At 38.4% G+C, this 15,652-nt stretch overlaps 1 protein-coding gene across 1 annotated transcript in view; it reads left to right on the forward strand.

Annotated features, from left to right (window-relative positions):
- scfd1 (sec1 family domain containing 1) overlaps positions 1-15,652 on the forward strand; it is a 41,868-nt gene that overhangs the window by 8,568 nt on the left and 17,648 nt on the right. Inside the window, exons 4-14 of the mRNA XM_047344842.1 lie at positions 865-955; positions 1,997-2,119; positions 3,307-3,394; positions 6,297-6,386; positions 7,546-7,601; positions 9,295-9,380; positions 10,025-10,124; positions 12,513-12,652; positions 13,052-13,142; positions 14,974-15,047; positions 15,416-15,497. Coding sequence (XP_047200798.1) covers positions 865-955; positions 1,997-2,119; positions 3,307-3,394; positions 6,297-6,386; positions 7,546-7,601; positions 9,295-9,380; positions 10,025-10,124; positions 12,513-12,652; positions 13,052-13,142; positions 14,974-15,047; positions 15,416-15,497 — 1,021 coding nt within the window. The remainder of the gene's footprint in view (positions 1-864; positions 956-1,996; positions 2,120-3,306; positions 3,395-6,296; positions 6,387-7,545; positions 7,602-9,294; positions 9,381-10,024; positions 10,125-12,512; positions 12,653-13,051; positions 13,143-14,973; positions 15,048-15,415; positions 15,498-15,652) is intronic.

Here is a 15,652-nt window from a genome sequence, read left to right on the forward strand (position 1 = left end):
ATAGCATTTTATTGTATCTTCATCTGACACAGCAGGCCTAACAGAAAGACAGACAGATAGTAAGAATAGAATAATGAAGCTTGTGTACAAACAAGAAGTCTCACTTTAACATAGGTTGTGTGCTTCTGTGTCTGGTGCATTTATAGCTGAAACGGGTTTGTTCGTCATTCAGTAAAGTAGGTAGAGGTGGGTAGAAGAGCCAGAAATTGTAGTCAAGAGTAGCAATGCTTTACAAAAAAAGATAACTCAAGTTCAAGTAAAACCTTTGGTGTTGTAAAACTACTCCAAGAAGTATTTTTCTTTTAATAAGTTACTCAAAAAAGTAACTGTGGAAATGTAACTACCCAGCACTGGTTTCCACATAATCCATACTGTTTTTGTTCATATTCAGCTTCTCACTGGTTTTGTTTTGGTTCTCATCTCTTTGTTTGAAGTGTAAGTTTCACTACATTTAAATGTAGTATGCTTGCTTCAAAACCTTAGGCTTTCCATCGTCTAATTTAATTTTTCACACACAGCTTCTCCATTATGGCCAAAATGTTTTACAAAAATGATGTCATGGTTGATACGAAATTAGATTTCATAAATAAAAATGCATTTGTTATAGTTTTAGGATTCTAAAACAGAACAGTAAAAATTGTAAAGGTGCTGTTTTTTTACAGGATAAACCAATCAGTTGGTTAAAAATATATTGAGCAAAAATAAAAAGTTGTGTTTTTAGTATTTAGGTTATTAATATTCCACTTTGTCTTGCTTGTGTGTGTGTGTGTGTGTGTGTGTGTGTGTGTGTGTGTGTGTGTGTGTGTGTGTGTGTGTGTGTGTGTGTGTGTGCGTGCGTGCGTGCGTGCCTGTGCGTGCGTGTAGGCTTCTTCACTCAGACAGAGGTCCTATTCCCGATGTTCCAGCCATCTACTTCCTAATGCCCACAGAGGAGAACATCGACAGGATTTGTCAGGTGCTCCCTTATTTTAGCTGTCTGATACCTCAAACGTGAGGATTCTGATTCGCTCAACTATTCTTGCTGCTGGGAGAATGATTGTTTGTTCTTGATTGTTGATGTCAGCCTAGGTGGGGATGTTGTACAAAGACCCACATTCATGCAAGTTGCCTAGCTTACTCCTCACTCTGGAATGTCCCTTTAAACAGATTTGATTATACTCAAATTTCTTTTTGGATTTGGGCTGCTTTTTACTCCTTTTCAGTCTATTACCTGACAGGTTTCAGGTTTCAGACTATTTTATTCATGTTTGTTTTATTAATTAAGCTTAACTCTGAGGACCCCCCGGTAACTGCGGAGGGCCCGGTGCTTCTGGTGTGCCTTTTATACACAAATCGAAATAATGCAGATACCAAATCTATGAAACATATTCTTAGGTTGCAAAATGTTGTAGTGTTAAGTAACTCATAAAAACTTACATTGAACATACTTTTTCATACACATCTGAATATTTAAATTAGACTGAACTAAATCATCTTGTACTTCCACAGACTGTGCTCCTTAGATTGTCCAAATGTGTTGATTATAAATATAATAAAGTGTTTAAAACTATTAGTAAAACTTAAAATTCATCTGAATACATGCCAAAGTAATTCTTTTTTTGAAGCATTGATCTTTTCCTGCCAAGGTCAAAAGTCAGTCAATATAATGTAAAGGTTACATAATATTGACCACTTTACCCAGAGTCCAGTTCTCAGACCTTGAATGAGGAAAACACTGTCTCCAGACATTGATGGTCTTATCTAGCAAGTTATGAATTCTCTGGAAAGGAAATCAAATGATTTTTTAAAAACAACTTGCCTTTATCTAAGTCTTTATCTTCCTGTTCTCTGTGTGGGGAATGTCTGACGCTAACTGACAGGACGATTTGTTAAAAACAGAAATAGCCCTTTAGTCAAGCCCAATCTAAAAGTCAACTTTCAGACTTGTCATCTGTCCTGGACATCCTGCTATAGTAGGATTTTGTTTATAATTTTGTGTGTGTGTGTGTGTGTGTAGGATCTTAGGAGCCAGCTGTATGAGTCGTACTACCTGAACTTTATCTCTGCCATCAGTCGGAGTAAATTGGAGGACATTGCCAGTGCTGCTCTGACTGCTAATGCAGTGAGCCAAGTCACCAAGGTAACTCTGGGTATATCCAACTTTTTATGCCGAGTTCAGTTTATTGTTGTTCATAGTTTTGGTCGACACAAAGAACATTTCAATAGAAGTGAATAGTTTTCTGTAGGACAACATTGTGGAGCTTACCAAGAGGATCTCCTGTCTTGTCCTTCTCTGTGATTGACTGTTAGTCATGTGTTAGCTGAACATGTTTAAACCCACAAGAATCAGACTCAAATTTATGTTTCTGTTATCAGACGGATATATTGGATGTTAATGACCCATATTAATTATTTCTGTTATGTTCTGGATTGACAGTAGATATATAACCAACACAACAGTCAAGAGTTCTGAAAAACATTTTACTAAACTGAAACCACCAGGTTCCTTCCTGTTGTTTGAAGCCAAAAATCATCACTTGTTTCTTTTTTTTAACTCACATGGTTCTCAGAAATAATAAAGCTAAACGGACTGTAGGTTGCATTCTTTGATTGTGTTCTTACAAGCTCCAGTTTTATAGTAACACTTATGTCGTGCATCAGATTAATGCAGAGCAACAGAACACAGGTAAGACTTACTGACATAAACATACTTATTTTGCAGAATGTTACCACTTCCTGCCATTTTGCTCTTTAAAGAGTAATACAGAGAGTCTAATAAGCTGGTACATAGCCAGGTTACTGAAACAGTTGGTTTGCCTGCACTGCCAGCGGACAAAGATCTGGATGATCCTGAAGAAGGTTTCAAGCCAAAACACATTGGTCTATAAATAAAGTATCCAGTATGTGAAGTGTTGCTGGAGTTTTAACCTCACTACATTGAAAATAAAATAACCTTGACCTTCTTGACTATAGCCAAGAAGTCTGGTAAAATATACTTGATTACAATAAAGTGTCTGCATTTGTAGATCAGACAAAAATATCAGTGACAGGCTAATGTTACTTTACAATCAGCTGTTCTAGGTAATCCAACAGATAAACAGTGGTGTTTATTGTTTCCCTTCCATGGGCTTACTTACAACAAATAGAAGCAGCACCTAAACAAACATAAAGAAGAAAAAATGTTTTTCTCAAGGTCTAACAAAACCACCATTTCTTCTTTGGTGAATCATTGGGCACAACTTTTTGGTACCGATTTAGTGATTAAGTCATCATACAGGTATTCACATTTTCTTGGGGTTATTATTGATATCCATGCTTGTTTTACAGGTATTTGATCAGTACTTGAACTTCATCACCCTGGAAGATGATATGTTCATCCTCTGCCACCAGAACAAAGAGCTCATCTCCTACCACGGTAACATCCATTCATATACATCTTTATATCTCTTTGTGATCTTAGGAATGGCCACTTTCCTCACTTGTAACCTGCTGCTAGTCATAGCTCTCAAATACAGTTCTTTCCTCTGTCTCAGTGAAGAGTTGGTGCTGCGATAGCAAAGATTGTTAAGCACTATGGCTGGTGCTAAATCAGTGGAAATAGAATAGTGTTTATTAAGAGGCACTGGAGGTTTCTTGCAGTGTGTTTTAAGTTAAACTGGATGGAACAGGCTTCTCCTGGTTGATGAAAATTCCCAGTTTTTTGGAGCGTTTTGCTGAGTCTGATTTTGATCAATTCTGTTTTTTCCTTAAGGATTGTAACACATAAGCGAAACAAATGTGCTGTAGATTCCTTCATATAGTTAGTAGCTTTATATCCAACAGAAGATGAAGGAATTACAAGATTATTCCCATTTCTACATCAAAGCATATGTCCCTAACCTTTATCTGGTTTTTATTTAACCTAAAAATGAGCATCAGAGTACTGTACTGAGTGCTGCTGTTTGATGAGTGTATAAACTAAAAATGGTGGGAGTTCTTTTTTTGATGCATTTATTGAACAGTAAAAAAAATTGTGTTTGATGTGCTGATCTTCGGTCAGAGCTAATCAGGAGAAAATTACAGATTCTGGCCTCTGGCCGATTGATTATTGCATCTCTAGTTATGAAGCTACAGACTGGCATGCACTCTGAGCTTCATGAACTGATATCAATGCCAAAACTGAATGTACAAAGTGACAAAATCTTTGTGGAGAGGTCCCCACCTGGAGAGTGAATGTACAGGTCCTTCTCAAAATATTAGCATATTGTGATAAAGTTCATTATTTTCCAGAATGTCATGATGAAAATTTAACATTCATATATTTTAGATTCATTGCACACTAACTGAAATATTTCAGGTCTGTTATTGTCTTAATACGGATGATTGTGGCATACAGCTCATGAAAACCCAAAATTCCTATCTCACAAAATTAGCATATTTCATCCAACCAATAAAAGAAAAGTGTTTTTAATACAAAAAACGTCAACCTTCAAATAATCATGTACAGTTATGCACTCAATACTTGGTCGGGAATCCTTTGGCAGAAATGACTGCTTCAATGCGGCGTGGCATGGAGGCAATCAGCCTGTGGCACTGCTGAGGTCTTATGGAGGCCCAGGATGCTTCGATAGCAGCCTTTAGCTCATCCAGAGTGTTGGGTCATGAATCTCTCAACGTTCTCTTCACAATATCCCACAGATTCTCTATGGGGTTCAGGTCAGGAGAGTTGGCAGGCCGATTGAGCACAGTGATACCATGGTCAGTAAACCATTTACCAGTGGTTTTGGCACTGTGAGCAGGTGCCAGGTTGTGCTGAAAAATGAAATCTTCATCTCCATAAAGCTTTTCAGCAGATGGAAGCATGAAGTGCTCCAAAATCTCCTGATAGCTAGCTGCATTGACCCTGCCCTTGATAAAACACAGTGGACCAACACCAGCAGCTGACACGGCACCCCAGACCATCACTGACTGTGGGTACTTGACACTGGACTTCAGGCATTTTGGCATTTCCTTCTCCCCAGTCTTCCTCCAGACTCTGGCACCTTGATTTCCGAATGACATGCAGAATTTGCTTTCATCCGAAAAAAGTACTTTGGACCACTGAGCAACAGTCCAGTGCTGCTTCTCTGTAGCCCAGGTCAGGCGCTTCTGCCGCTGTTTCTGGTTCAAAAGTGGCTTGACCTGGGGAATGCGGCACCTGTAGCCCATTTCCTGCACACGCCTGTGCACGGTGGCTCTGGATGTTTCTACTCCAGACTCAGTCCACTGCTTCCGCAGGTCCCCCAAGGTCTGGAATCGGCCCTTCTCCACAATCTTCCTCAGGGTCCGGTCACCTCTTCTCGTTGTGCAGCGTTTTCTGCCACACTTTTTCCTTCCCACAGACTTCCCACTGAGGTGACTTGATACAGCACTCTGTGAACAGCCTATTCGTTCAGAAATTTCTTCCTGTGTCTTACCCTCTTGCTTGAGGGTGTCAATAGTGGCCTTCTGGACAGCAGTCAGGTCAGCAGGTTTTGAGTGATGAACCAGGCTGGGAGTTTTAAAGGCCTCAGGAATCTTTTGCAGGTGTTTAGAGTTAACTTGTTGATTCAGATGATTAGGTTCATAGCTCGTTTAGAGACCCTTTTAATGATATGCTAATTTTGTGAGATAGGAATTTGGGGTTTTCATGAGCTGTATGCCACAATCATCCGTATTAAGACAATAAAAGACCTGAAATATTTCAGTTAGTGTGCAATGAATCTAAAATATATGAATGTTAAATTTTCATCATGACATTATGGAAAATAATGAACTTTATCACAATATGCTAATATTTTGAGAAGGACCTGTATAGTCAGTGTAAAACAACATAACATTCTTCATGATAAAGGAGGACTGTACTGAAAAAAGCCTGAAACAGATTCATCACTCCAGGTCCAGCTGCAGGCATAATATGGTAGCTGTAAACATATGAGTGGTTTTTAAATGAACTTAACCTCAACTCTATGGAACATGGGGTGATGTATTTGCTATTCATTAAACATCAATAAACTGAGATCATGTGGATAACTATATACTGGAGGTTAGTTACTGATTGCTCATAACAACTCCACAGAACCCTGCATAGAAAAATTTGACAATCTCTTTGTGAAACTGATCCTCCACACAGAGACCATGTCTAATCCCACTATAAAGAGCCATCTCTTCAATGTCATTGTGCTGAGGTGTGCTTTGAAGTAAATGTTGAGCTTGGAAACTCATAATATAATGATTTCTCCTGAATGCATTTTTAGAAACACGCACAACTGAGTCAACGGTTTTGCCCTTTTTAAGATAAACTATCTCTCCCTGTGCAGCCATCAACAGAGCAGATATCCAAGACACAGACATGGAGGCCATAATGGACACCATCGTAGACAGCCTCTTTTGTTTCTTTGTTACTCTGGGTGAGTACCATCCTGGGCTGTTAAAGGAGTATAATTGGTCACACAATATATACTGATCACCATAGATAGTTTGTTTTAAAAGATGAATTCTACAAATTTAAATTGCTCCACCAAAACATTGCAGATACATTAACCTGATTTGTTTTTTTAATCAATTTTCAGACAAGCCAGGGTTTAACCAAAATACAAGAATATGAATCGTACATTGTGCGTCATTAGATAAGTGAATGATTATCATGTTATTGTATAGATAAATACCTGTATCTGTATCAGATCTAATAACAACATCTTTGGCTATTTAGAACTACAAACGTTTCATTGTATATTGTAGTTTCACAGCTTTAATAAATGGCTCTCTTCACACCTGGTGTTCAATAGTTCCACTTAAAACAAGACAGAGGAAAGCCTTACCATTCACACATGGCAATAAAGTCCACCCTGAAGATTACCAACTTTACATCCATGCACATAAACATATAATCACATCGCACATTGTGGGCTATAAACTGACTAACAAACATGACAAACCGCTCTGCTGTTGTTTCTATAACATCATAGATACTACTTTTATCATTCAGACGCTGATACATTTGAAATATAACACTTTTTGGTGCAGTTATTTAGGCTACACAACTATTGACAAACATAATTATTTAGTTTAAGAGGTGTGACATGGCAGAAGTAACAGAGAATAAATAATGTGCCACTTGACAGAGTTTATCGTCAGCACACAGACACTAAAGATTTTAACCTGTGAAAAACCCACCCCAGTAAAATTACCTGATGCCTTGGTAGCAACCGCCAGCTACTTTGAACATTTTAATTGTTCACATGGCTCAGTGACACACTGCTGTAAGGCTCAAATGTCTGTGTGATTGACTGGGGACATTTTACAATACAGCTACCTCAGCTCCAATCAGAGGAAACATCACACTGCAGATAAAAATCAAAGATCGCTCAAGTGATTTTCCTGTTTTGCTGTAAATGATCTTAACCCATTCAGCTCTAACATGGAAACTGAAATTCCTCCATGTAACAAAAAAGGTTTACATGTTGTGTTCACCTTTATCTAAGCATTTCCTGTTTGGATAAAGGGGCAAAATTTGTAACTTTATAAAACTTATAATCCTTCATCAGAATGTGTTATATTGTCATTCAGGTGCAGTGCCAATCATCCGATGTCCCAGAGGAAATGCTGCAGAGATGGTGGCTGTGGTAAGTTCTCAATAAGAAGCTGAAAACCTGGACCATCTTCAATGTCAAAGCTTTTTAAATGGCTTTTGGGTTTGACTTGTCAAATGGTCATTGATGTTAATCAGACGATATGCAGAATAAAATTTGGACTCTTTATTAGGGTACTTTTAATCAGTGCAGTTTTATTTTGATAAAAATATGTAAAAAGCCTTAAAAGAAATCGATATATAATTGCAGCAGTATAATCTCACACTGATTTTTTTTTTTTTAGAAAAATCAAACCCTTCATTTGAAAATAATTTATTCAGTGGGAAAAATCCCATGTTAAGAAATAATTGTTTCTAACACAATCACCAGGAGCACAGTTCACACCAACAGGACAGGCCTCAATCTTCTCTTCTAACATTTTACTAAATTGGATCATACAAAGAGAGAGAGAGATCTCTAGATCTTCCAGACTCCTGACTCCTATGATGCTCTCTTATTAGCTCACCCTACAGGTTTTCTACTATTCAGGCCTGTGGACTCAGATGGACATGGAAGAAGATTGATTTTTGGTCTAGTGAAACATTTCTGTGTTGATTTGACCATATGTTTTGGACCACTAAAGACCCAATAATAGCTCATTTTCATTGAACTGGTAGGCGCCACCAGATTATTATGGAATATGTCTGGATGATTTAAAGAGTTGCTGATCCCATGCACTCTGAAGGCCTATTTGCACTACAGAAACCTTTTTCAAAAACCAGGGTATTTTTGGGGGCGTGCATTCACTTACCACAAACTGCTGGATGAAGTGTTGTGGAGGGAGCATTTTAAATTACCGGTAGTTGATTTTTTTAACAGTATATTTCAGTCACTTCAGTCTAAACTCGTCTACAGTTCCATGTTTCCATGGAGTTCTTAGAGTATATAAAGTATAAAGTGTATTGTCAACAGTTCTGTGACCTAATCACCGGTTATAGTTTTCATGTTGAAAATCACAGGTTTCATTTAATCCTACCATGGGAGCCTTTCTCTCCACTCCCAGCAGCTGAGCAAGACCTTGGTCTACATCACTGCAGTGGAAGAAGTTACACAGTTAATGTGTGTGGACAAAATGGCCTTGTTTTGGACTCCACAATGGAAATGTTCACTAAATATTGACCAATTGACTATCATCAAAACACACCTTAGCCAGGAGCTTACCAGGAGCTTTGGAAAACGAACAGACCCACATCATGATCGATCCGGCACCATACCAAACAGTGGGCATGGGGTGCTTTCGGACTTATTCTTTTTGTTTTGTGTTGATACTTTTCAAGATGCCTACTTTCTTATGTTAATCATTTGAGTAGCTGAAAGTTAAACCAGAAATATTCTAGACTCTTTGAACGTGTATAGTTGGGTTGGGAATTTCAGGAGAGATTTTTCAGTGGTTGTCATTTCAGCCAAAATTGCCTTTTCTATTTTGTCTCCAAATGTGCTCCAAGCATAGTAATATTTGACCTAAAAATTAGGCCTGAAATTGATGCATTTGCAATGAGACTCTTTTTATTTTCCTTTGTGTTGTGTTCCATTTTGATCTTTTTTTGCAGTTAAACTCTCCAACTTCAAAGGTTATAATATCCGATTGAATAGGACACATTTTATCTTGTTTAGTAAGAATTTATAAAATATCACTAAATATATTTTTCTAAATATGTTTGTGCCAAATGTTGTGTTCTGTGTGTAGAAACTGGATAAGAAGCTCCGTGAGAACCTGCGTGATGCCAGAAATAGTCTGTTTACCGGAGACAGTATGGCTGCTGGTCAGTTCAGGTCTGTGTACAACAGAGTTCTTTTTAGATTAAGCTGGACTTTAAATTGATTTCCAGTCACTGTTGCTCAAAAAAATGACATTCCGGCTGTTATCCTGCCTATAAAACTACAGCAGTTTACATCTGTGTTGTCATTGTTGCAGCTGATTTGTGTCAAAGTAGAAATAATCTCCTCCTTCTGCATATCAGCAAAGCCAACTCTTATCAGTCAATATGTGCTCTGTGTAGCATTAGCATTAGCACATTTAGCTTGGGACACGTAAATGAAAAGATAAATATTTAGAGCTAAAGATCTAAAGGAAGGTTTATAAAGTGTCAATAATGGACAAATAAACAGTGAGATACTCCGACCAATGTCATGGCAGCCTTGTCAGCTTTTTTTGCCTTATTCTTTTCACAGATACTTTTGGGCTTATTGTGTTGCTGGTAAAAGCAAAATAAAAGCAAGTTGGTTTAACCAACAATCAATATGAGCTGCTGAAGGAACCTTTGCTTGTTTGAATCTACAATTTAAAAATAAGACTTTTTCTTTCTTAACAAGATGATCACTAGAAAGAGGAGTTGATTTACTGAGATGCAGTGTTCTTTCACAGGTTAGTCATGTGCTTTATTTGCTAAGCCCATAACTGATTTTATCCATACCAGCTTCCAGAGGCCCCTTTTGGTTCTGGCAGACCGTAACATGGATATGGCCACGCCCCTTCACCACACCTGGACCTATCAGGCACTGATCCATGATGTCCTGGTGAGAAGTCTCTCATAGTAAAATGTTTCACGTTGCAGTACTCCCGCAATGCCTGAGGTGAAAAATCTAAAGTTTTAAATGAGCAGGAGTGTGAGGTCATACCAAATTAAAAGAAAAGGTTTCCCAATACAAGCAAGGATTGGTTGTCTCCGAGACTGGGATTACACATTTATCCTGTTCTTATTTTTTCATTGATAATGTGTCAAAATTTGGAATTAGGGGTTAAATGATGGGATATCGGCTCACCATATTTGGATTAGCAGTAATACTCTGTTTTGTAAAATCTGTTAGGTAACTCATTCAAAGTATTGAATCCAGGTGCTCCAATCACCTTCATGGTCACAGGTATAAAAAATGCAGCACCTCGGCATGTGGAGTACTTTTATAACTATCTGTGAAAGAAGGGGTCACTCTCAGGAGCTCAGTGAATTCCAGCATGGAACTGTGATAAGATGTCATCAAATACTCCACAGTCAACTCTGGTATTCTAACAAAGTGGAGGTGACGGAAACAATGTCAATTTGGCCATGGGAAATACATCAGAGTGGGTTACAGCACATGCTGAGGTGCACAATATGCTGACGTTACCAACTGTCTTCAGAGGTAAAAGCAACAAACCCCCAAACTACTTATGATCTTCACGTTAGCTCAAGAATGATGCCTAATTGGTTTCCACAGTAAAGCAGCTGCATCAGAACTTTACCTAATCATGAGAAATGCAAAGTGTCAGAGCACTGGTGTTGAGCACGCTGCCACTGGACTCTAGAGCTCCATGTGTTCTCTGGAGTAGTAAATCATTCTTCCCTGTCTGGTAATCCAGTAGACGTGTTTGGGTTTGGTGGTTCCCCACTTGTTTAGTTGCTTTTCAGGGCTTAAACCTGGCCCCTTAGTTCCAGTGAAAGACCTCTAAATGCTGCAGCGTACAGAAACATTTTGGACAATTTTATGATTCTGTGGAGCAGGCCACTTTAGTTCCAACATGACTGTGCACCAGTGCACAAGGCAAGGTCCACAAGGACTTAGATGAGCGAATTTCATGTGGAGGAACTTGACTGGCCTGCACAGAGTCCCGACCACCACCCAATTGAATACCTTTCGGATAATGTAGAGCAGAGACTGCTAGCCAGACCTTTCGTCCAGCATCCCTGTCTGACCTCCCAAAGCTCTTCTGGAAGAATGTTCACAATTTCTCATAAACAGACCCCTAAAGCTTACCAGAAGAGTTGAAGCTGTTATAGCTGCAAAGGGAGGGCCAACATCATATTAAACCGTATTGATTAAGAATCCCGTGTCATTAAAGTTCAAGGCATGAAACTCAATACGTTTTGCATTATATGTTGGGTTATAGTCAGGTCTTATGTTCTACCTGCTTAGGATTTTATAGTCGTGCAGAACCATAAACGGGCATCAGATTGTGACCTTAGTTTTTATTATAATCAGACTTAAAGTTGTTATTCAGAATTTTTGACCTCTTAGCCATTGTTCATAACTGTCATAAAATTTTCATTCCATATAAATCCTTTTAACACAAACTAACCTGACAAATTCTGGAATACTCCCGTAATCTCTTGCCCAATGGATCTCAGTAGATGGCAATAAATGCTGAACTGATTGAAGGATTGAATTCTTTCAGACTTCATTGTGTGCCCTAGAAAAAACCCAAGTCTTTCAGTGTTAATGTCCTTTGCCTTGCAAACTGCAGGACCTTCTCTTATTTTAAAGCTGGACACATCATAGATGTTTATGTCCAGAATTAAGTGCACAGAGATACGGTCCATCATGCAATCCTGAAATGCAAAAGCAAAGCTATGTGGAATCCCAGCTATAGCAAATAATTCCCAGTTATTTTAGAAATGTTGAGGTTTCTTATTCAGCTACAGTGATGTTGGAGAAATAAAGATGGACTAGACCAAAGGTTTGTTAGCATTTTTCAACACTAAACTGAATTAATGCCCAGAATCAACTGCAAATTGAATTGAAACACCACCGGTACTGGTTATAAGTTAGCTAAGGTCCAAATCCTGATACCTGCAGTAGCATTCAATCAACCTTAGATGCTGCACAGCAGCAGACATGTTGGCAGGAGGAGACGGGATGTCCTACAGCGGAACTTAAAGGTACATTCAAAGACAACTTGTACGATAGAATGTCTATGTATCAAACAACTCCAAGTAATGTAAACATCTTTTATTTTAAAAAATCAGAACATTCTTATTCAGAAAGCGCAAGATTCCAATTCGAACAACGTTCTTGCAATAAAGACCTTTAGATAGGTTGATTGAGGGATTTTATTGCAGAAATGTCCCACAACCAAACAACCGGTCAGTCTCAGTCCCTGGTAGACAGACTAAGCTTAGACTAAGCATTACGTCTTTTTATTTCCATTAGGACTTCCACTTGAATAGGGTGTTGATGGAGGAAGGTGGGGGGACAGATCCCTCGCACACTGGTGCCAGACCAAAGAAAAAGACAAAGAAGATGTATGATCTCACTGCTGCTGATAAATTCTGGCAGAAGCACAAGGGCAGGTCAGTTCCTAGGCAACATGTTTCATTACCATCATTAAAAGCCATACTCAGTGGTTAGAATTTGTAAACAAGCCAAATTGCCCACCATTTCCTAAATCAAGTTTCTCATATCTGATAATTTCACAACTTTTATTTCCATTATTTAACATAAACTTTTGCTCAATGGTTAATATGTGTAACTTAGTGCAATATGTCATGTGTTGATGTTCAAATGAGGACCAAATGGTTCTGTACTGTCCTGAAAAACCTTAGAAGTGAATAAATGTTCTTTTCATTCTATCTGTATAATCTGCAGAAAGGTCACTAATTACTGATGTTTATGGCACTTTGGTGGATATCTATACCTTGTTTGAATTAGAAAGTCATTGTCCAGTGAGATGCCAAATGTTTTTCTAACAGTCCATTCCCAGAGGTGGCAGAGTCGGTTCAGGAAGAGCTTGATGCATACAGAGCCCAGGAGGATGAGGTCAAACGTCTGAAAAGCATTATGGTGAGACAAACACACCCACTGAATTTTTTAGTCTGTATAGTCAAACATGCAGACAGTAACACTAGTTACTGATAACATCGGAGATTTTGTAAAATGCACAAAGTTAGAATTGGTGTGTGTTAGAATTATTTGTAAACTGGAAGATGGTATGATGTCTCCGCTCCATGTCTACTCACAGACTGTGAAGCTGGATGAATGTGAAGAAAAGACCCGCTGTTTGTTCCACAGTCTTATATTACTCCTTACAGTTCATGGTGGTAATGGGTTCTTTACTCCTCCTGAGGTGGAATAGTACCATAATATTGGTGGATCAACATCTACATCCCATTCTGTGCTGGGGCCCATCAGTTGATCGTGAGGCTTAATAATCATGCGTAGATCACTGAACTGGAAAAGGGACTACAGGCAAAGCCAAAATGAAAGGCCGATGTGATTTAAAGCTTGAAGAGCAACTTTAGGCAGATATACATATCAGTAGTTGTTCATCAGTCTCAGATTGTTTTGCAAACTATTTATTTAAGCTTTGTTCAGTTTGCATACATTTCAGCACAGCTTTCTTAAGTTACCATGGAAGCCATTGAATCAGGGTGAGTTTTGGACTTTAACTGGATCATATAAATATGTTGTAGATTTGCTGCTGTGTTTAGACTCATTATCCTGGTTATGACCCAGTTTGGAGGTCATGAAATAGACAAAGTAGACAAAGGCTGCACAACAAGCCCAAAGCATCAACCCTCCTCCACCATGTTTGATAGTTAGAATGAGTTGTTTGTGATGAAGTGCTATGTTTAATTTTTCTCCAGACATGGCATTACGACCAAACATCAGAATCAGCTTTGTTTGTTTGTTTGTTTATTGTTTATTTGATAAGTATGTTTCATGAATCATGTCACACACTATAACATTTTAGCCACTTTGCTCCACTTTGCTCTCAGTGAAGAAATGTAAAATATAAAAGGACATAAAATACAGTATTTTTGTAACTATATGGCTGTTAAGTGTTCCTCAGAAAGACTGCCTGGAGGAAGAAACTGTCTCTGTGGAGTCTTCTTTTTGCTCTGTAGCTCCAACCTGAGCACATTGTTCTAGAAGGATTGTTTTTCCTGATGGCGCTTCCTCCAAACCGTTATTGTCCAGTCATGACATTTAACATGCTAACCGAGGCTGAGATCAAGCATTTGGTTTTTTGCTATTTCTTTGCGCAGTGTACACTTTGACCTCAGGGTTACTTACTGCATCAGCTGCTGTTTTTCTTCTTAAATCCTACAAAAAGTAGGACATTTGTGCTTAGTTTAGCTCACCCACACCATTCTTTTTTTGGCTTCATTTATGTTTAATAAATAACAGCAGTGTGTGTGTTTGCATACTGTGTTCAATAGATTTAAATATTTTCATAATCTGATGAGACTAAACCTTTGTTTTTAGTATGACTAGATATTTAACACCCTAGGAATGAAAGCAGGTGTTTAATACCTTTTTACCTTTTTTAATATTACACCCTATAGACACACATGCAGGTGTGCACACACATAGAACAAGACTACCACCCATCTACACTTTAGGTAGATGGCCGGTAGTAGGTTCTCCTGGACCCCCTTAATGACTTGTGTCCTCTGTGATGTGCATACTGTGGCTCCGATAATGTTTTGTAGACAGGCCTTCATCAACAAGTCAGTTGAATGGCCTTGTCTTACAATTCATACAGAGGAGTGTTCACACAAAACAACACAAACTACTTTTCACTGAAATTTGGCCGTAATCTTCCACTGATTGAGGTTGGATTTAAATATGGAGTCCCACTTTACTCATGATGGATATGTTGTTTCTCCAGGGTTTAGACGGAGAGGATGAAGGAGCCATCAGTATGCTGTCAGACAACACAGCCAAGCTTACCTCTGCTGTCAGGTAATATATAAACACAGTGAATATTACATCAGTACATTAAACAGTACAATCTACCTAGATTATGATCCCACTTCATTTTATTTTCTGATTTTCAGTGCAGCTTAGAGGCCCTTACCTCAATGAAAACGTCATAGAATGAGTAAAAACTGGGAATGTTAAATTTAGCACATCTGTAACTCTTCACCCGAAGAAATACTCAGAGAAAAAACGTTTTGTTGTTGTCTTAGCTTAATCCTATGATTGTGTCCCTGAAAGGTTCTGTGCAAGTCTCTCAAATCTGTAACTTCTTTAAAAAAAGTTGCACTTGTGAAAAATGCTAAAATACCTGTTTAGCATAAATATTTAGTTCCATGTTCTGCTGTCTTCAGCTCTCTTCCTGAGCTATTGGAGAAGAAAAGACTGATTGATCTACACACAAATGTTGCCACTGCAGTCCTGGACCACATTAAGGTACAAGCTGTTCCAGACCTTTCTCCAGGAGCCCTGCAGATGCCTTAACATCAGCTGAACTAATAAGCTCTGGTTGATGTTAACACTGAGTTGCTTCTTGTGTCTTTATTTCCATAAAGTCCATTGTGTCTTGAACAGAATATCTAATTTCCCTT

Source organism: Girardinichthys multiradiatus, chromosome 19 (genome assembly GCF_021462225.1).
Source record: "Girardinichthys multiradiatus isolate DD_20200921_A chromosome 19, DD_fGirMul_XY1, whole genome shotgun sequence".
Lineage (NCBI taxonomy): Eukaryota > Metazoa > Chordata > Actinopteri > Cyprinodontiformes > Goodeidae > Girardinichthys > Girardinichthys multiradiatus.